The sequence below is a fragment of the Triturus cristatus genome, chromosome 12 (assembly GCF_964204655.1).
Source record: "Triturus cristatus chromosome 12, aTriCri1.1, whole genome shotgun sequence".
Lineage (NCBI taxonomy): Eukaryota > Metazoa > Chordata > Amphibia > Caudata > Salamandridae > Triturus > Triturus cristatus.
The window spans coordinates 65,134,479-65,157,244 of record NC_140595.1 but is presented as its reverse complement, the minus strand read 5'-3'; the positions used below and the strand labels follow the sequence as shown (position 1 = coordinate 65,157,244).

General features: G+C 43.9%; 1 protein-coding gene across 1 annotated transcript in view; it reads right to left on the bottom strand.

Moving 5' to 3' along the window:
* The window catches only part of MUC16 (mucin 16, cell surface associated), a 245,625-nt gene that overhangs the window by 53,069 nt on the left and 169,790 nt on the right, over positions 1-22,766 (bottom strand). The window contains exons 17-22 of the mRNA XM_085637002.1: positions 20,349-21,257; positions 19,679-20,225; positions 18,981-19,112; positions 7,720-10,035; positions 5,331-5,504; positions 2,282-3,078 (exon numbers count right to left, since the gene is read on the bottom strand). Of these exons, the coding sequence (XP_085493128.1) occupies positions 2,282-3,078; positions 5,331-5,504; positions 7,720-10,035; positions 18,981-19,112; positions 19,679-20,225; positions 20,349-21,257 (4,875 nt within the window). The remainder of the gene's footprint in view (positions 1-2,281; positions 3,079-5,330; positions 5,505-7,719; positions 10,036-18,980; positions 19,113-19,678; positions 20,226-20,348; positions 21,258-22,766) is intronic.

The window sequence follows — 22,766 nt, the reverse complement described above, 5'->3', positions numbered from 1 at the left end:
CACCAACCTGTAGTTGGTGGTAATTTGCGATTCCTTAAGGCCAAATTGCACTTTTTTGGTGCTTCTTACATTGCATTTAAGGAATTGCAAAATTTGCGATTCCTTAAATGCAATTGCAAAATAAGGAATCGCAAATTTAGCGATTCCTTATTTTGCACGCAGATTTGCATTCCTACATACCACTTAGCAAAATTGCGATCGCAAACGCCGAAATTCGGCGAATTTCGGCGTTTGCAATCGCAATTTTGCTTTCTACATATGGCCCATATTGTTTTACTTTCTAAGTCAAAGAACAGCCTACTATGCTATATGCACCTATACAAAGAGTGCCCCCGTTTAGCTTTACCATCTAACTTCAATGTCTACAATGTATACATTATCAGATGTACAACAACTGCATTACACTCTGAGAGATATCCAGGCTACTTTAGCAATGTATTTTTCTGAAGATACAATCACAATAAGTCTTGTACCTGAGCCATGGTTGTCCAAACTTATGTGTTCATCTTAAACAACTGGCAGTGGCAAATGGTTGTACACAACAACAGATCCATCTTTATCACTGAAATGTATGTAGCGGACAATCACCATGGGCCATTAGAAGCATTGTATGAGATCGGCAGCAAACTACCCCTTAAGAAATATACACAATCAGCACTGGAGCACGGTTGGACAAACCAAAGAATCCATCTTGGGCAGCTGGCACTGGAACATGGTTGTACGAAGCAATTATTCCATCGTAGGCTATCAGCATTGAGACATGGTTGTACAAACAAAATAATCCATCTAGGACATGGTGGTACAAAGCAATGCAACCATCGTAGACAATCAGCACCGCAACATAATTGCGCAAACCAATTGAGCAATCTTGTATAATTCCACTGGAACTTGGTTGTCTGCCAAAACCAATAAATCCGTGTTAGATGATAAGTTCTGGAAAATGGTTTACAAATCCACCTTTGACAATCAGTGTTAGGATTTGATTGTACAAAGCAATGAATGCATCTTAGACAATTGGCCCAGGCAAATAATTGTACAAACCAATAGATCCATTGTATGCAATAAACACAGGGATGTGGTTGTACAAAGCAATGCATTCATCAGAGACAATGAGCACTGGGACATACCCATTTTTTTTTGGGGGGGGGAGTTTTTTATAGCGCGAACCTGACCCCAAGGTATCAAAACTCTTTGCATGAGCACCAGTTGCGTTACAGAAAGACACATTCCTTTTTTGTTAGGCACGGGGAGATTAAGTGATTAGCCCAGAATCACAGGATGTTGAGAGTCTCTGCTGAGACACAAACCTGGTTCCCCAGCTTTGAGGTTGACCGCCCTAGCCGTTAGGCCACATCCTCTCCCCATACAAACCAATTGATCCATCTTAGACAGGAGACAGGGACACATTGCTGCATGTGTTGTAATGTAAGCCTGGAGAGTTCTGAAGAAGAGGTAATTGACACTACTTAATTGTTCATACTTGTATTAATCTTTTTGCTGTGATGTGTGCTCCGAAAAGGAGTCCAGATGCTGGCGCCACATCGATACTCCTCAGCCGCAATGTTGAGAGATAGGTTTCAAGGAGGCATATATGATCACTCATTTATCTAATCAATGATCTTAGAAGGGCTCTAGACAAGTCAAAAGTTGAAAAGGCAACTATAAACATCTCCCATTCTCAGCACGGTTCATCAAGATTTAAATGGTTTGTCATTTCTAATGTACCGCACATCAGATCATTACTGCCTCGTATGGTCAACACCTAGATCAGTAGACGAGTGGACTCACGTAGATGCAAAAGAACTCCAGGAGATCTCTCTTAGTGTAGCAAATGCACACCAACTTTCTTACTGGTTAGAGATGAGAGGTGTAGTTACAGGCTTAAACAACATTAACATCTACTTTGGGTGTTAGCAATATATAATCAGAATAACTATACAATCCTCTATGTAAATCTCAGTTTTATTGATTCTAGGGTAAGTCTAATGAGGTAAATAAATGGACTGTATGTGAAAAGTGCTCCAGTATTTCCATCACAGTCCTGAATGATAATGCTTTCAAATACCCTGTGGATTATCCCCCAATGGATAGTAAAAACAGAAAGAGTTTTTACAAGGCTCACTTTTTGAAACAGAACAAGGGGCATATGTACTTTGGGTCTTGGTGCAACACACTGCTGCTAAGAAACTTTAATTCTGCACCGACCCTTTTGATGAAAAGAAACCTCTCTCATTCACACAGTGGAATATTCACCAGATTTATTTTGATTTGTGGCACTTACCTTAAAAAGTATGATCGACGACAAGAAACGGTATAATGGAGAGTCGGGGTTGTTAAAGTCACTGCTGTAGCTAGTGTTCACTATTGTGAAGTTGACGGTGAAGTCCAACATTGCGGAGACTGGTGTGGTGGGTTCAGAGATGTGGGATGTAATGCTTGTGTTTGCCCATGGAGTTGTGCTTTCATTGATGGCAGCAGTGATGATACTGGGTGCTGTTACTATAGTTCCACCTGTGGTGGTGTTGCCAGGACCTTCTGAAGTTGTGGTTATCAGAGTACTCCCCATTGTAGTGACCGCAGGGGTGACTTCTAGGCCAATGGTAGCATTCCCAGTTGTGCTCTGAACTGTGACTGTTGTGGTGCTACCTGTCATTGTCGCAGTAGGGGTGATGTCAAATGCTGATGTGGTATTCCCAGTGGTACTGGCACTTGTGGCTTTTGTGACACTCTCTGTGATAGGAGCAGCAGTGTTGACACCAGCTGCACTGATTGCAGTGGTGTTTCCTGTGGTTATAGTTGTGGCTATAGAAGTGCTTCCTGTCATACCCACTGTACTGGTGAAGGCCACAGTTGTGAACGTGCTTCCAGATGTGGCGCTACCAGTAACAGCTGGAGTTGTGGGGATGTTCCCTGAGATGGCTTCCTTGGTGATTGCCACTGTTGTGGTGGCATTCTCTACTGTGGTTGAGCTCCCGGTGGCCATAGGAATAGTCCCCGGAACTCCAGCAGGGGTTGCAGTAGATGTTGATGTTGTGGTGCTCGTCGTTGTGCTGCTCAAGAAGGTCACTGTCTCCTTCCCTTTAGCCATCAGATGAGAAGAAAATAGAGTTAGCCTTTCACATGAGCTACCATAGCAGTGAATTCTGAGCAGCAATAGGAATATTACAAACAATTTAAATGTTAAAAATAAGAATGACTCATCTTTGATAGAGATCTCCAAGTACCAAAAAAAGAAGTGATCAGAAAAGAACCGCTGAGATTAGTAGCACAAGTTAATAGGGCTACCAGGGTAGAGATGTGCCACTTGCTTCATCATCAATGAAGTCAAGGGCACCAGAACGTTAGGACCCTCTCTGACTAGGAGCACTAGCAGTGAGTGGTGGACTGGCTCTGGGAGCAGGTAGGTCTTACCACACTTCATTGCTTTTCAAGGGCCCTCTTTCAGACAGGAGTAATTAATTGTCAGGATGGACTATGTTCTAGTCTTTGTAATCTTTCAAAGTCCCACATATCATGAAATCTGCAACTTATCTCACACCGGTGGGACAAAAAGACATGTTCTATGCTAAAGAGTGCTTGCCCAAACTCCAAGATTCAACTTATTTCTAGGAAAACAATCAGTTTGGGAACCTTTATAGAATAATTTCAGTGGGTTTTCCTTGCTCTAGGAGTCACATTGCATTATTGTTGTGTCTTCAGAAATCAACCTTTGCATAAAGATGTTGTTTCTTCAGGAGGTGAGTGGTGGCCAGTGACGTGATAAGGGCTGGAAGTAAAATACCTTACAAGAACTGGTACACATATTAGCCTTTTCAGGGTATCTGGACTGTTAATAGTAAAAAAAGGCTGAAGAATACGTGTCAGATAAGCTAGGTGACACAACTCTCCAACCTAGGACATTTATTGTAGGTTTATCGTCCCCCTTAACTAGCCTACTATCCATGCCTAGTGGTAAGAAAGGTACACTGATCTTTTGGGCACCCATGATTTTCAGACCAGAACACAACAGAGGAACAAGAACACTGACATCCTATTAGGCTTTGAGGAAACCAAGCCCTTCTAGTGTTCTGCTAATGGGGCCGGTATCTGATAATGGTGCCTGTAAGGCTTGTATGTCAGAATATCAAAGTAAAAAATATCTACATTAATATTGATTGCAGAATATCGACTTCTACTGTATCGCCATATAGTTGTGGAAAGGTTTGTAAAGCACACTGACAGCTCTGGGTAATATATGTGCTCAAACTATATAAAAAATTATATGTATATACATTTACTATTATATTCCTATTGCTACTATTACTATACCTCAGGACAGCAAGGAGTAGCTGGCTACTTTAGAAGCTTAGTAATCAAACAGTCAATCAATAAATCTATTCTTAACTACACTTCAATGTACCTTGAACACAAATATATTGTCAAAGTAATTATATGTGGAGTTAAGAATAGAAAATCTATATTTAACCATATATAATTTTCTTTATGGGATAGTGGTAGTTGATATTCTAAAGTTAATAATATTGTAGGTTACTATTAAAAACTTGATATTCTGGTACTACACTCCCATAAAGCAGTGAGCTCGGAGACACCTTCTTGAAATTTGGGTTTAACAATCGCTAATAGGAGGTGACACCTGCTTGGAATGGAGCCGTCACCCTATTTACAGCAGTTGTGTGAGGTGATACATACTTGATTATAGTGCTTACCATCTCAAATTCTAAGAGTAAGGTCACAGCTTTTTTAAATGCAGTGATGAGCATGTCCACTGCAGTGAGATGGAAAATGGTGGTGACAAATTGTAATTTAGTGCGTGAAGTGGCACTCCCTTAATTTCTTCGCTCAAGCATGTCATGATGCACCATCTTGGAAAGCGTTGTTCACTATTGTTAAAGCAGTGAGTTAACTAAAATGTCCTTAGAATGGGATGGCGATCATCTCCAATGGAGTGTGTTAGGGTATTTGTTTATCGAATGTGGTAGGCGTCATGTGCCCAATGTCTTGAGTCAGCTGATGCCCATTTGAAATGTGGTAGCGATCATGTCAAGGTCATGACTAAGACGACGCCTTCTTGGGATGTGGTAGTGAGCAGGTCCAATGTCATAAGTGAGGTGAAACCTTCTTAGAAGGCAGTAGTGATCATTGCCTAAGTAGTGACTGAGGATAAGCCTTCCTGGAATGTGGCTATTTCCAGCTGCATTCCAATGATTGAGATAACCTCTCCTCGGAAAGTAACCAAAGCAAGCGTCTACACTTGACAACCTTCTGACTAAAAAAAATGAAAAAGACCAGATAGCAATGCCAACTTTCCGTTTCCATGACGCAGAACATACCTATCAGTGCAGGTGTAGTGCTGGTAGCTCCTGCTGTGGTTGGAGTGCTGGTGGCGACGGTGGATGTTCTACTTGTAGTTGGAGTCGTTGGTTGAGTAGTAGTGTTTCCTGCATTGGGTTGCTGAACTGGCTTTTCTGTGGCTGGTACTATAACCTCTTCCGTTGGCAAGATTCCTGTTGAGGTAATGATTTGTGTTAGTGCTCAAAAGTACACCTGAATATGCCCACAAAAGCAACAACGCTGGCTCCAGTGTCAAGTGAAAGAATTTGGATATGATGCAGAAGGTTGATCGCCTTAGAGTGTCATATGTTTTGCAACCTTTATCAGGTATGCAGGTGAAATTCTTCCTTTAGTAATGTCATGGAAACCATTTTCACCCACAACGCAAAGGTCCTCAAAAATCTTCCTTTTTAGGCTGTTCATTAACAGTTGAGGGATATTCTATAAACTAGTTCGAAATTCAAATGCCACTATTAACTATAGGTACAAAACAAATGCGTGCATAAGAACATTACGGAATGTTTGAATTAGGTGCAGAAATATGCGGAAACTCCTATTAGTGCCCTAATCCCCCATTCTAATTGTCCAGAAATCCTGCATCATGGAGTTGCTAAAGCCAGTGGTAATGTTAATTTGGGGTGCAGAATTACCAATGACTAGTTTTTGCATATCTCATAATGAGTTCCTAAGACTTGCAAATACAGTCAGCGGACCGCTCCTTCTCCTGCCTCATAATCTCTGAATAGTTAATCCTGGACTGAGCCCTCAGGCTTCGACCCACATGTTTTAATATGTATATAATGAACATTTGCTCTACACATACTATATCATCCTGAGTTATCACTATTGCACATTTTACACCATTTATTGATGTAAACAGCCAGGACCACAGTTCTAGTGCAGCTCTTTCCCACTTTGTTAAACCCTGCTACATTAAATTCCAATGGGAAAAAGTCTTTCAAACCATGTTGAAATTGTTCCCTTTAAGATAAAAACATCAAGCAGATTCCATTATCGCACAGTCACGCACACCACACTCTTGCACTGTCATGCTCACACTTTTTAACTTCGGCTCTCTCAGATGTTCTACCACGATTTCAAGTTTTTAATTTTGACCTACAACAGTATTGCCTCCAGAATATTGATTTCCACTATACTGCAAAGGTATATATATAAAGGTAAGTGAAGATTTGCTATTCTTAACTCCACATCTACGTACCTAATGACATTATCTTGTATATATATATCGCTGCTGCAAAGTACACAAAGTACAGCACTCCCGGGAAACTGATCACCCAGTTTTTATTGGGTTTACAACACAAAAGACGCGCCTCGGCGACTGCCTTTGTCAATATATATAGCTAGCCATGGTGAATAGTTGTGAAGTGATGAAAAGGAAATCTAGACTTACTTTTAAATACTTACCTTGACTATACCAGGACAATGGAATCTTTGCTGGTTGAATATTTTACTTTGCAATTCTGATACAGAATCATGAAATACTCTTCCTCTCACTTGTGTCTGTGTGTTTTATCTATCAATCCATGTGTCTGTCTGTCCATAAGTCAGTCCGTCTATCTATCCATCCATGTGTCTGTCTGTCCATAAGTCAGTCCGTCTATCTATCCATCCATGTGTCTGTCTGTCCATAAGTCAGTCCCTCTATCTATCCATCCATGTGTCTGTCTGTCCATAAGTCCATCCGTCCGTCCGTCCGTCTGTCTGTCTGTCTGTCTGTCCGTCTGTCTGTCTATCGATCCCCACACAGAGCTGCCAGGATCACTTCGCTCCTTTACTGATCCAATCTCACAGAACAAGTACAGTAGAAAGGGGGGAGAAGGTTGTGTGCTGCCTACTTTGTTTTGGGTCGAAACTTCGACTTTGTCACCGTTTTGTGCCAGTCTGATCAACAGTGTTTTTTCACTGTGACAGTGTATTTCAAACAATGGCTATGTGTTTGTTGTCATTCAACTGTGCAGCTGAGAAAAGCAGGTTTTATTGTAAATAATGGTGTGATGGATATATTGTCACAACCTTTCCTTTTCACTTTTCCAACCCTCACTTGATGCACACAACCTTCTCCTCCCTTTTCTCCCCCTTTGCATGGGGCACTTGTTTGGTACATTTTTCCAGATCATTTTCTGATTTGTAAGCATCTCATGATGTTCAATGTGATTAAATAACATTGAACAATAGAATTATGGTGTACAAGTGTATTAATGCCTGCTGGTATTTAATTGTGTGTGTTTTCTTTAGAATCGTTCTACTGGGACCCGCCTTTCTACTGTACTGTCCTATACCCAGGTCCCAGGGGCGTATTTGGGTTTACCCTTTTTTATAACCCAGTCTCACAAAAGTCATAAACTTAGCTGTAGAAGAGGTTCTTACCAGTAGTAAGGTTAGTTGGTGGTATAGATGCACTTTTGGTAGATGCAGTGGAGGCTACTGTTATTGGAGCTTCAGTTGTGGCTGGTGTGGTTGCTACAGTGGTTTGATCAACCTTAGGGGGGACCACAAGGGACCCATTAGATGCAGTTGTGGTGATGGCTGTCGATGTGCTGGAAATCCTTGGACCTGTTGTAGTGAGGAGACCGACAGGCCCCTGAGTTGATTGTGATGTAGAGACAGTAGAGGTCTGTGAAGCTGTAGTGACCATTTCAAGAGTACTTGATTCAGGAGCTGTAGTGTGAGAAGTGGTGGGTTCGCTGCTTGTTGTGGTGGACACTGCACCTGTGATACCTCCAGTGCCTGCTCCTTTGGAAGTTACTGCAGTGCCTGAGGTGGTCTCTTCTGCTGTGGATGGTGCACCAGCTGTAGTGCTTGCTGCAGTGCTTGTGGCAGTCTTCACCGGTGTTGTGGGAACAGTGGTGCTTATGGCGGACTCAACTTCACTGTGAGTTGCTGAAGTGCCTGTGGTGGCTTCTCTTTCTGTGGAAGAAATTGAAGTACTTATGTTGGACTGTGGCACTTTGGAAGTTGCTGCAGTTCTTCCTGTGATATGGAGAGTGGTGGTAGATGGTGAGGTACCTGCGGTACTCTCTCCTGTTGCAGAGGGTATTGCAGTACTAGTAGTGTTCTGTGGCGCTGTGGAAGTCGCAGCTGTGCTTACAGTGGTTTCGGATCCTATGGAAGGTATTGTAGAACTTGTAGATGTCCCTGTTGCTGTGGTTGGTGCTACGGAACTTGTCATTGTCTCTTTCGCTGTGGTAGAAGTTGCAGTATTTATAATGATGCCCACGGCTGTTGTGATTGCCTCAGTACCTGTTGTGACCTCTGCTGCAGTTGTATGTGCGGTAGAAGTTGCAGATGTCTTTTCTGCAGTCATATCTGCATTGGCGCTTGTGGAAGCCTCTGCCACTGCAGTTTCAGCTGTGGTGCTTGTGGACGTCTCTGCTCCTTTGGTAGTTGGCACGTTTGTTGCTGTGGTCCCCTCAGCTGTAGAAACTGTGGTGAAATTGGCGCTGCTGTATGCTCCTGTAGCAAATGTCACAGTACTCATGGTGGTATATCGTGCTGTAGAAACTGCTGCCGTGCTTGTTGTGACCCCTGAACTTGTAGTGTGAGCTACGATGTTAGAACTAGTCTCTGCTGCTGCAGTTGTCAAATTAGTGCTTGTGGGCAACCCTGCTCTTGGGGTTGATGATGTGCTTCCGGTTGTTTCTTGACCAGTGGTTGTTGCTGCGGTGCTTGTGTGCGACTCCCCATGTAAGGTAGATAGTGCAGTGCTTATGGTTGTTTCTTGAGCAGTGGTTGCTACTGCAGTGCCTGTGGGCGCACCTGGTCGTGTGGTAGATTGTGCACTGCTAGTGGTTATCTCTTGAGCAGTGGTTGTTGCAGCAGTGCCTGTGGGCGAACCTGGTCGTGTGGTAGATTGTGCAGTGCTAGTGGTTATCTCTTGAGCAGTGGTTGTTGCAGCAGTGCTTGTCTGTGACCCTGGTTCTGAGGTAGATGGTGCAGTGTTCCTGATGGCCTCTTGAGTGGTAGTTGTTGCTGTAGCGCTTGTGGGTGACCCTGTTCGCGGAGTAGTTAGTGCAGTTCTTGAAGTTGTCTCTTCAGCAGTGGTTGTTGCTCCATTGCTCATAGGAAACCCTGCTATTGAGGTAGATGATGCAGTGCTTTTGGTTGTCTCATGAGTGGTGGTTGTTACTTCAGTGCTTGTTAGTAATTCTACTACAATGGTAGATAGTGTGGGTGTCACTTCAGAAGTGTTTTTTGCTGAAGTGCTTAGGTGTTCTCCTGCCCGTGAGGTAGATGGTGCACTGCTAGTTGTTGTCTCTTGAGCAGTGGTTATTGCTGCAGTGCTTGTGGGTGCCCCTGCTTGTGGGGTGGATGATGCAGTGCTTGTGGTTGTCTCTTGAGTGATGGCTATTGTTGTTGGGCTTGTGTGTGCCACTGTATGTGAGGTAGGTGGTACAGTGCCTGTGGTTGTCTCTTGAGCAGTGGTTGTTGCTGCCATGCTAGTGGGCGACCCTGCTCTTGGGGTAGATGAAGCAGTGCTGGTGGTTGTCTCTTGAGCGATGGTTGTTGCTGCAGTGCTTGTGGGCGATCCTGCTCTTGGGGTAGATTGAGCAGTGCTTGTGGTTGTCTCTTGAGTGGTGGTTGATGCTGCGATGCTTGTGGGCGACCCTGCTTGTGAGGTAAGTGGTGCAATGCTTGTAATTGTCGGTACAGCTGTGGTCCTGGCTGTGGTGCTTGTGGTGGTTCCTGTAATTGTGAAAGAGAAATATACATTGTAAAATGACATTGTTAGAAGCTTGCATTGGTGTTGAATAGAAGTGTGTGCATTATGCATTCCTCCTGTGAGCAAGTCAACTTTTTTGGGAGTGGCAGCTAGAAAGGTATGGATTTGTATCTCCAAATTCACGATTTTTATTAAATTCCTGCAAACATTTAGGGAAATTTGGCGATTCAGTCTTCAACACTCAATGTGGAGAGAAAAAATCCTCATAAGAAACAGGCAGAGAGAAGTGGCTGTGTACGGGTGCTTGGATAAGAACATGGAAAATCAGCAGCCTCTCTGCCTTCCTGGAAGCTGTTCAACTCCTCCTCCCTAGAATCTGCAAAACTGTTTCTACAAACCCCATAAGGAACAATTTGCTGAAACATGACAAAAGACACCAGCAAGTACTCTGGTTAGCAAGTGTCTTATGTGTAGGCCTGAACTCTCAACCTTCCAAGGGCTTTCAACTTGTCATCACACATTTCTCGCCCTAACCCATTCTGCAATATAATTTATTGTCAATGTAAGAGTGGGATTTGACTTTACATTACATACTAGCTAAATGTTCTTGTAAGGATGGTAAATGATTTGAGGGTTTAGGAGGTCAGACGTAAGACCCTTTCCCCTCTAACACATATCATCATCTGCATTGGCCATTGTTGAAATACAGTTACAACACTGGACCAGAGAGAGGTCCATTGAAGACAATGATGTGGCTCTGTGCTAATAGTGGCTGCTACAGACCTTCTGCCCCTAACACTGCAATGCTTGTCTTTCTGTTTCACCCTGTTTAATTTAGAGCAGGGTTCTCCAACCTTTTGTGAAATAAGAGCTACTTTTGTTCAATGAAAATCATCCCAAGCTACTTATATTCGTGTTGCATAGTGACCACAAGATTACATTAGGGGGCATCAAATGCAAAGCTATGAGCAGTGATCGCCTATGTTCAACTGGCATGGCTGCCAGCAGTAACGTGAAAGTGGCTTTATCAATGTGGAATGCCTCTACGTAGGTGCAATGCCCCTGGCACCGAGGTAATAATATTAGGGATAAGTATCCCCAGTGCCGCATGGTTTATCACTCAAATATCAGCTTTAAATTTAATTTGGAAATTCTACCATGTTCTCCACATATCAGCTTATGAGTTATGAAAATACACACGTTTTCATCTCAAATGCATGCTTTTCAATTTTGGTACACATATATTAAATTAACCAAGCAATAGCTTCTAATTTAACAGGTATGGCAGCACACAGGACAGCTACTTATAGGTAGCTGGAGAGCTACCAGTAGCTCATGAGCAGCTCGTTGGAGAAGCCTGTGCTAGACCGTTCTACCTCCAGTGGGTGGAAGATTCTAAGAGCATCACAGCCCTTCTGCCTCAGGGTACAACAGTTGAAGCCCTGTAGCCCCAGCCTATGGCCAAGGAAAGAGGCTTTTAATACCTGGGCTATATTGCTATATTAAAACATAAGAAGGCTCAGCACTCCCTTAAAGACAATGGAGTCGCTCTGAACTAATAAGACCTGGTATAGGCTTTCTGTTCTGGCATTCCAATGTTTGTCTTTCTGTTTCTTCCTGTTTAATGTAAAAGAATTCTATCCTCAGTGTGTGGAAGGTTCTAATAGCAATAAATCCCTTTTCTCTTAGCCTATAGTAGTTTTTAAAAGCCGATCCTTGGTTATAGGTCCTCACGTCCAGATTGGGCCTATAACTCAGGTAAGATTACAACACAGGCACCATGAGCAGAAAAATACAAAGCTGACAGACAAATCAAAACTTTGAAGATTGGCTCAGCAGTTACATCATTTTGATCCAATGGTTATGGTTATTTACTACTATGACGTAGGAAGAGAGGATGACTAAAGTTGTCACCCACTGTTCCTATGACTTATCAGAATTCCAGGCTGCTCTGACAAGGCTCTCTGAGAGCTTTTCAGTGCATCGCTGGCTCTGATGGAAAAAAGTTGACACACCTTTGGAATGGGAGGGTGTGAGATTGCACAGATGGTGGTGGGTTGGGTGTATGGAGAGTATGGAGAACGGTTGTTCGTTTAGGGACACAGAGGAGATGGCATGTGAAATCCAATTTATTCAAGCCAATGAACCATAACAGCTTACCAACACGTTTCGGCTACTAAGTCTTGCCCACAAAAGGATGTTTTCTGCTTGGGATTCCGAGTGAAATCATAGACAACCCAAGCTTTGCTCTTATGGTCTATCTCATGTTGCTCAGGACCCCTCAGACTCCATTATTCACCGTCACTTATCCATTATTCTATGTGTTATGGATGGGTTTATCTGAGAGCTACTCGCGTGAATTTCAACTTTTAAATCTGATTATCACTGCTTTAGCGCAGCAACACTTAGATGCAAATGTTGTAATTTATAATATCAATAGAACCCTCAATGGCAATATTGACCCTCATTACACAGTTATCCATTATGTATCCTCTCCTTGTCTCTCTCTAACTAACTCTCTCTCTCTCTCTCTCTCTCTCTATATATATATATATATATATATATATTATATATATATATATATATATATATATATATATACATACACAAATGTGTGTGTATATATATATATTCACTTAAAAAACCATAGGTTTCTCGCGCGCCTGCAATCCTCTGCTCATGACGTCACATATTACATCACTCATGACATGGTCAGTGGCATCACTCTTGACATCAATGATGACATCATCCTTGTGATAAAGTGGCGGTCACGCGAGTTATAGTTATCTGAAGTAACTATAACGGGGGAATTTCATTAGTTTTTTACGAGTGAAATATCCACCTAACTATAACATGTGTGAAACCTATGGTTTTTTAAGTGAATTTGCAAGGTTTTTTAAATGCTAATTCCTAACTATAATGTGTGTGAAACCTATGGTTTTTTCAGTGAATTTGTATGGTTTTTTAAATGCTAAGTTATGTATGTATTTTTATTTTTTTTATATACTTATTTTTAAATAAACTACGTACCCTGCCCCCTTTTCACGTTCGCCACCTTCCTTTTCCACTCTCGCACTGAAAACAAACAAAATGGCGGCCGACACTTCCATATATGCAAAAGGCACTTCCCTGACCTGAGGATTACCTCTCTGCCAAATTTCAAGTAATTCTGTTCAGCCGTTCGGGCTGTACCTTCGACTAAAGGTCCTATGGGAAAATGCATGGGGAAAATGCGTTTTGAGACCCCCCTTTTTTCTCGGCCCCCGCTTGACGAATCACCCCGAGACTTTCAGGGTAGGAGCTGAGCGGAGCGCCCCATTAGTTTTGAAAATTTCGCGAAGATTCGTCAACCGGCGCCAAAGTTATTCAAAATAGAATTTTGAGATTTCCTATGGAAACACGGTCCTAACTAGAACTATCTACTGGCGACCGCCAGTAGATAATATATATATATATATATATATATATATATATATATATATATATATATATATATATATATCTACACATATGTATCTTTTTTCTTCCAAAAAATAACATTGTGGAAAGTAATTTGCTCATGAGTTCCAGATCTAAAAATGGCGGCGATTCATGTAGTGTTGAGCTGGCAAACCCTCATTAAGGACTTATTCATGCCTAAGGGATATGTACCCTACAGTTGAGCATTCCATCGGTCGCCCATGCACATAAGGGCCACATAACACCAGGCTAGCAATAATTCCATGACCGCCCAGCTGGGGCACATAAAGCAGAAATAATCCTTCTACTGAAATCTATGTTTTCATATTCAGAGTCTTCCTTTTTTATTAGACTGGTATACACTATACTTGAACATGGAGTAACATGTGTTAACGATGTTGCATAGCAAAATGCAACACTGAGACCATGTTTATTCAGTAGGTGATCCTGTCTTCTGCCTTTTAAAGGTTGATTCAAAAGAAGGAAAACAGATGCAGCATGGTAGAGTTGTAAAAGTGTGTAAAGAAGAGGATAGAGACCGCTTAAGTCCAGGTTCCAACAAGAGAAAACGTCCTACAGTAATAAATATTGTACCTGCAGTTGCACTTTTGGTCTTTGTGTCTGTCATGCGTGCTGCACAGCTTGTGGTTGCTTCTGTTGCTATGAATGGTGCTAGAATAACTGTGGTGAACCGTACTGCTGTGGAAGACAATGCTGAGTGTTTTGTGGTCCCTGAACCTATGGTAAGTGAAGCTGTGCTTTTGGTGACCTCTAGTGCTGTGGTAGGGGTAGCTGTGATGGTTTTGGGTGCTTTGGTTGATCCTAAAGTGATTGTTGTAGTGTCTGCTACTGTGGAAATTACTGCAGAGCGTCTTGTGGTCCCTGATGCAGTTGTAAGTGATGAAGTGCTTGTAGTAGTCTCAGCTTCTGTGGTAGGTTGTGCTTTGCCTCTTGTGGTTTCCAGTCCAGTCCTGTAACAGAAGCAGCAGTGCTTGTGGACATCTCTGCTCCACTTGTGATGGTTTCTGTTCCGGTAATAGGTGCTGCAGAGCTCTTGATGGTCTCCACACCACTTGTGGTAGATTGTGCTCCATTAGTAAGTGCGGCACTGCTTTGTGTTGCCTCTAGTGCTGGGAAAGTGCTTGCAGTGGCTGATGTGCTGGTCTCTGCACCACTTGTTTCTACTTGTGTAGTAGGTGTGCTTTTGGTGTCCTATAGAGCAGTCATAGGTAGTGAAGTGCTTGTAGTGGTGGCTGATTTGATAGGTGCTGCACTATCTCGGGTGGTTTCTGCACCAGTAATAGGAGCTACAGTGCTCTTGGTGGTCTCTGGTGTGCTTATTGCACTTCCTGCTCCTGTAGCAACTGCTGCACTACTTTTAGTGTCCACTATTTCTGTAATAGGTGCATCAGTCTTTCTTCTGACCTCTAGTGCTGTGGTGGGTGCGGAAGTGCTTGTAGTGGTCTCATTTGCTGTGGCACCTGCACCAATGGCTCTGGTCATTTCCACTCCAGTAATAGGAGTGTCAATGCTCTTGGAGATCTTTGCTACACTTGTGATGGTTTCTGATCCGGTAGTAGATGCACAGGTGTGTTTGGTGGCATCTGTTCCAGTAATAGGTGCTGCAGTCATTCTTGTGGGCTCTAGTGCTGTGGTAGGTAGGGGGGTGCTTGTAGTGATCTCTGATTATGTGACAGGGGCTGCACTGCCTTTAGTGGTTTATGTGCCAGTCATAGGAGCAGCAATGCTTTTGTTGTCCTCTAGTGCTGTGGTAGGAACCAAAGTGCTTGCAGTGGTCTTGGCTGATGTGATAGATACTACACTGTATCTTGTGGTTTCTGCACCAGTTATAGGAGAGGCAGTGCTCTTGGTAGTCCCCACTGTGCCTGTTGTGGTGTCTGATCCTGTAGTAACTGCTGCAGTTGTTTTTGTGGCCACTATTCCTGTAATAGGTGCTGCTGTGATTCTTGTGTCCTCTAGTGTTGTGATAGGTGCTGAAGTGTCTGTAGTGGGCTCAGCTGCAGTGATCGGTGCAAAACCGCCTTTGTTGGTTTCCTCCCCAGTTATCAAGAAGGTGGTGCTCTTGGTGGTCTCTGCTGTGCTTCTTGCAATTCCTGCTCCAGTAGTAAGTGCTGCAGTGCTTTTGGTGAACAATATTCCTGCAATAGGTGCTACAATGGTTCCTGTGGTCTCTTGTGCTTTGGTTGGTGCTGAATTGCTTGTTAAGGTCTCAGCTACTGTGGTAGATGCTATAGTACTTCTGATTATTCTTCTTGTGGTGAGAGGTGCTGTTGCGGTTATGATGCTTTCTGCTCCTGTGCTAGGGCTTGTAAAGCCTTTGATGATCACGGCTGGTGTTGTACTCGCTGCAGTTGTTATAGTGACCCTTGCTGTTGTGATTGCTGCTACAATGCTTCTTGTGGTCTCTGGTGCTGTGGTAGATGCTGGAATGCTTGTAGTTGTTTCGCCTTCTCTGGTAGGTCGTGCATCGTCTCTTTTGGCTTCTGCTCCAGTAATAGGAGTGGTAGTGCTCTTGGTGAGCCCTGCTCCACTTGTGGGAGCCCTTGCTTCTGTGGTAGGAGAAACTGCATTTGTGGTTGTTTCTGCTCCTGTGGTAGGTGCTGCCATGCTTTTGGTGGCATCCACTCCTGAACTGCTTCTTGAGGTTTCCGGTGTTGTGACAGGTGCTGAAGTGCTTGAGGTGGTCTCTGTTCCTGTAGTAAATGCTGCTGTATTTCGGGCCAATTCACATGTAGTGGGAGGTGCTGCAGTGCTTTTAGCAAGTTCTGTTCCCTTTGTAAGTACATTAGTACTTTTTGAGGTCTCTACTCCTATAGCAAATCCTTCCTTTACTGTGGTGGTCACTGCTACTGTAGTTGAAGCAGTAGTTGCAGTGGTGTTTGCACCTGTAATTAGTGGTGTAGTGAATTTGGTGACATCTGCTTCTGTGGAAGGCAATGCAATGCTTTTGGTGGAGATTGATCCTGTGGTAAGTGTTGCACATCCAACTGTGGTGTTAGCTCCTGTGTTAGATACCACAGTGGTCCTGGTGGTTTCTCCTTCTGTTTTGCTTGTGGTTCTTTCTGCTCCTGTACTAAGACTTGGTGTGCTCTCTGCTCTTGTGGTAGGGTTTGTAGGGACTATGGTGCCCTTACTAGCTGTCATAGGTGCAGTGGAGGTGGCTTTGCTGGACGATGGTCTTTTTGTCGGTGCTTCTGTGCTTTTGGTGACCTCTTGAGCTGTCGTAGGAGCAACTACTTGTAGTGGTGTGTGGAGTTGTTGTAGCAATGGCTGCAATAATGGTAGTATTCAGAGTTGTGGTTTGTAGACTCGCTCAGAGAGGTGCTGAGATACTGGTGGCCTCTTGACCTTTGGTAGGAGCTTTGGTGGGGGTCTGTGGAGTTGTGGCAGGAGGTGCAAGACCTGAGATGGCTTGCGGAGCTTTGGTGAGTGTGGCAGTGCTTGGGGATGTCTGTGAAACTGTGGAAGGTGCTGCAGTGCTTGTAGTGGGACCTACAATTGTGGTAGAGAAGAACACATTGCAATTACAGGCTAATATCAGACAAGCTTGAATGCTTGAGTAGGAAATGGAGATACGGGTGTTACAAGTGTACCTTTACTGCTTGTACACAAGCAAGAAGCAAGGATGGTGATGTGTTCATGCACATCTACACATTTGCAGTTCTGTTTCAATACACAATAGTGGGTGAGGCTCAAGACACCCACAGCCCAGGGGCCCCAGGGGTTTTACCCATACACAACAAAGAAAGACACATGTAGGTTGTTGTGTCCAACTGCCCTAATCTGCGAGGGTAAAGTTATTGGCCACCAGGATATGCCAGGGTTGACCAGTCATCTCAGCACTAAGGAGTCTATCGTGAGTTTGCTTATATTCGGCATGAATTCCATCCCCCAAAGCACTGTGTGTGGCTAATAAACTAGGACTGTGAAGTATTTGTGTCCTACTCGTAACCCCAATGGGTCAATATCTCCAGTTATCAGACCCTGGAGTTCGGTATTAGAGGATTACTTGTAACTGACGAATAATGCCTCTGCTTTCCTTCAATTTGCTTTACACAGCTTGTAGAAGGCCATAAGATTGCTTTGCCACTCGGTTTAAAGAGGCATTTTATGAGTTCTAAGTCAAAATATCGACCAAAGAAATATCAACCTGGACGCCTATAGTCACCTTTTGACATGGCAAATACAGATTTACAGTTACAACTGCATGTCTACTTACCTTAATAATATAGCGCAAGTCTATATTTTGGAGGCGATATGTGGGCAGTTGGTTATTTGACTCTCAATATTTTGATACCACACCAATTTCAACTACTGGTTAGTTCAATTTAGACTAAAGTGATCATACAGAATTCATAAAGATTTTAAAAGGGTTGTCAATAAATATATCAAAGGAAGTTGATTCCAAAATGTAAAAATCTTTTTCCATGATCTTTCTTTAACCCCACTAGCTTATAACAGTAAACAGGAAAGAATGTACTAGGTGCCAATGCAGAGCACAACTACAGGTCAAGGGCCTACAATAGTGGGAATTTAATTGGATACCAATGTCAACTCTCACCGAGTTAGACAATTGAAGTGCTGCAATGTGTTATTTCTAGTACAAAAGGTCACATTAAGTATGGTCCACGCATACATTATCTATGTGGGGTTCTCAGAAAGAAACATCAAACTCCCTCTTTGCTAGTTCTAATTCTATGGTAAGCAAGGATTAGGGCAAATTTACAAACTTTTTCGGGGGCACTTGTGCAGTGCAAAAGAATTCCCGGGGGCCTTTATATTCCACAGTAGATCAATGCACTATTTTGTGGGGCCAGAATGCAATGAGCAGAAGCCTTCACATGTAGTTTATCCCCAGTCTGGCCCAAACCAAAGGAAAAATGTTAGATTTCTTAAAGGTAACCAGCGACTGTCCCCTGGCCCTGAGGGTCTATGCTGGTAGTTTGTTAAATCATGCCCTGGTTACCTGTTCTCTAAGTTTTTTACATAGATTATTTTCAGGTTGGATTCAACTTTTTGGGTGTCTATTAGTTATTAAAGAATGTGAAGAGGGTGACATAACTGAAAAATATGCTAGATTTACATACTTTCTCTGTTCATAATACGCTGTGCTAACACTATGCTTGTCATTCATTCTTTGCTTTACACATCCAGAGGAGGAGGTGAGGGTGTTTGCACCTCTCATGTGAAGGAACGTTTTAACCTGAATGACATTTAATAAAGTAGAGGAAAAGTAATTTATGGAAAGTACAAGCTCTTGGGGTGTGTAGAGCTCATATAGATGATAAGTTGGTGATGTAATCACGCACCCACCGAGACTAATCGTCTTCTGAGGGCTGGTAGGTCATGGGTTAATCTGTACACCCATCCTACCCCATCATTCCCAATATCCCCTAAGGAAACCCCCTTAAGTGCAGAGTGCACCCCCCATGATCAGTGGTATCTACCAGGATTGACAGCTCATGTCCCACTATAGCCTTAGTCTTACCTTTACTTGTCACTGTTGTTCCGATGGTTGTTGAGGCCACTGTGGTTTGTTGAGTTGTTGTAGTGTTCACCCCCGGAAGTTGCTCTGCTGGCTTCTCAGTCATAGGTAAAATGACCTCTTCTGTTATTGGCCCTGTGTGAAAGACATTACACTTAGTGCTGGCACTTACTGAAGGAGTGGAAAGAAAAGCACATTTCATTTGCTCACAAGTTACAGATTTAATAATGACGGTGACTCGCGTTGTTTTGAGGCGGGAAGCCCTCACTGAGGCCCTATCAACAGCTCAGTGACATACATTCCATAGTTGAGCATTCCAAAGGTCGCCCATGCATAAGGGCTACTTGACACCAGACTTACAATAGCTGCATGATTGCCTGGTGGAGGCAAATAAAGCAGAAATAAACATTCTATTTAATTGTATGTTTTCATATTTAGTCTCTTTATTTGTTATTAAACTGTAAAGTTTAACATGTAGTAACACGTTTGCTAGAGATGCTCAATAAGAACAAGCATTAATGAGAGCATGTTTGCTCAGCTGGGGATGTTCGATCCCAGCTTCTGTCTCTTAAAGGCTCATTCCAAAGAAGGAAAACAGAAGCAGAGAGGCAGAGTTGTAACAGAGCACACATAACAAAATAGCGACAGTGAAAGGGCAGGTTCAAACAAGAGGAAACTTCCTACAGTAATAAATATTGTACCTGCAGTTGCACTTGTGGTCTTTGTGTCTGTTGTGCGTGCTGCACTGTTTGTGGTTGCTTCTGTTGCTGTGAAGGGTGCTAGAATGCCTGTGATGAACCGTGCTGCTGTGGAAGGTGGGGATGCTCGTGGAGTGGTCTCTGATCCTATGGTAAGTGCAGACCTGCTTTGAGTGCCATCATGTTGTGTGGTAGGGGTAGCTGTGGTCTTGAAGGTTTCTGGTGCTTTGCTTGATCCCACAATGATTGTTGAAGTGTCTGCTACTGTGGCAATCACTGCAGTGGTTGTTGCAGTCCCTGGTGCTGTGGTACGGGCTGAAGAGCTTGTAGTTGTCTTGGATTCTGTGCTAGGTGTTGCACTGCTTCTGGTGGTTTCTGTCCCAGTAATAGAAGTGGCACTGCGTGTGGTGGTCTCCACTCCACTTCTGGTGGTTTCTGCTGCTGTGGTAGGCGCTTCAGCACTTTTAGTGGCCTCTGTTCCTTGCATAGGTGCTACTGTGCTTCTTGAGACCTCTAGTGCTGTGATAGGTACTAAACTACTTGTACTGGTCTTGGCTGGTGTGATAGACACTGCACTGCCACTAGTGGTTTCTGTACCAGTTATAGGCGCAGCAGTGCTTTTATCGACTACTAGTGTTGTGGTAGGTGCAGAAGTGTTTGCAGTGTTCTTCGCTTCTGTGGCAGGCGCTGCACTGCCTCTGGAGGTTTCTACACCAGTTATAGGAGCGGCAGTGCTCTTGATTTTCTCTGCTGTGCTCGTTGTGGTTTCCTCTCCTGTAGTAAGTTCTGCAGGGCTTTTGGTGGCCTCTGTTCCTATAATAGGTGTTGCAGTGTTTCTTGTGGCCTCTAGTGCTGTGATTGGTACTGAAGTGCTCTCAGCTGCAGTGAAAGGTGCAGCACTGCCTCTTGTGGTTTCCAAACCAGTAATAGGAGCAGCAGTGCTCTTGGTGGTCTCCACTATGCTTGTTGTGGCATTCGTTCCAGTAGTAAGTCCTGCAGTGCTTTTCGTGGCCACTGTTCCTGTAATAGATGCTGCAGTGCTTCTTGTGGTCTCTGCTGCTGTTGTAGGTGCTGAAGTGCTTGTAGTGGTCTTGGCTGCAGAGGTAGATGCAGCACTGGTGATTTTAGCTCCAGTAAAAGTATTGGCCATGGTCATCTCTGCTCCACTTATGGTGGTTTCTGCTCCTGTAGTAGGTGCTGCAAAACTTTTGGAGGTCTCTGTTCCTGTAATTAATGCTGCAGTGCCACTTGTGGTCTCCAGGGCTGTGGTGGGTACTGAAGATCTTGTAGTCATCTCAGCTGATGTGATAGGTGCAGCACTGCCATTGGTGGTTTCTGTACCAGTTATTGGTGCAGCTGTGCTTTTGGTGGCCTCCAGAGGTGTGGTCTGTGATGAAGTGCTTGAAGTGGTCTTGGCTGCTGTGGTGGATGCATTACTGGCTCTGGGGCTTTCTGCTACACTAATAGCTGTGGCAGTGATTGTCTCTGCTCCATTTATGGTAGCTTCTGATGCTGTAGTAGGTACTGTAGCACTTTTGGTGGCATCTATTCCTGTAATAGGTGCTGCAGTGGTTCTTGTGGCCTCTAGTGCTGTGGTAGGTCCTGAAGTACCTGTAGTGGTATCCACTGGTGTGAAAGGTGCTGCACTGCCTCTGGTGGTTTCTGCACCAGGTATAGAAGTGTCAGTGCTTTGTGTGATCCCCACTGTGCTTGTGGTTTCTGCTTCTGTTGTAAGTGCTGCAGTGAATTTAGTTGCCACTATTCCTGTAATAGGAATCACAGTACTTCCTCTGTTTTCTTGTGCTGTGGTAGGTTCTGAACTCTGTGTTAAGGTCTCTGCTGTTGTGGCAGATGATGTAGTATGTCTGATTGTTTCTCCTGTGGTGGGGGGTGCTACTGTGGTTGCCATGCTTCCCACTCCTGTGTTAGGACTTGTAGAGACTGTGATGATTATCCCAACTGCTATTGAACTTTCTGCAGCTGTTATGGGGACCGTTGCTGTTGTGTTAGGTGCTGCACTGCTTCTTGTGGTCTCTGATGCTGTCATAGGTGTTAGTGTGCTTGTAGTTGTCTCGGCTGCTGTGGTAAGTCCTGCACTGCCTCTGGTAGTTTCCGCTCCAGTAACAGAAGTATCAGTGCTCTTTATCTGCTCTGCTCCACCTGTGGGAGTCCCTGCTTCTGTGGTAGGTGAAACAGTATTTGCGGTGGTTTCTGCTCCTGTTGTAGGTGCTGCCACCCTTTCCGTAGCCTCCGCCCCTGCAGTGTTACTCGTGGTTACCGGTGCTGACGTACTTGACGTTGTCTCTGTTCCTGTGGTGGGTGCTGCAGTATTTCTAGTTATTCTCCCTGTGGTGGAAGGTGCTGCAGTGGTTATGGTGCTTTCAGCTCCTGTAATACTTGCAGGGCTTGTGATGAAAGCGCTTGCTGATGTACCTGCTGCAGTTGGTGGAGAGGTCCTTGCTGTTGTTGTAGGTGCTGCAATGCTTATCGAGACGTTTGCTGATGATGTACGTGAACCAGTGCTTCTTGTGCTCCCTGGTGCTGTGGAAGGTGCTGAAGTGCTTGTAGTTATCTCGGCTGCTGTGGTAGTTCCCGCACTGCCTCTGGTAGTTTCTTCTCCAGTAATAGAAGCAACAGTGCCCTTGACAGTTGCTGTTCCTCTTGTACAGGTCACTGCTTCTGTTGTAGGTGAAAGAGTTTTGGTTGTAATTTCTGCCCCTGTCGTAGGTGCTGCTATGCTTTTGGTGGCCTCTAATCCTCTTGTGGTTTCCAGCGCTATGGTAGGGGCTGAAGTGATTGAGGTGGTCTCTGTACCTGTGGTAGATGCTGCAGTAGTCCTGGTTATTCCACCCTCATCGGTAATTACTGCACTAGTTGTGCTTTCTGCTCCAGTAATGATACCTAGAGTTGTGGATATCTGGCCTACTGTTGTCGTTGCTGCTGTTGTTATTGTGGTACTAGCTGTTGTAGTAGATGCAACGGTGGGTGTTGTGCTCTCTTCTCCTGTGGTGTCCCCTGGAGAGGTTGTGATGACCTCACGCCCTGTTGCGACTGTTGCCATGCTTGTGATGACCTCAGCTGTTGTAGCAGG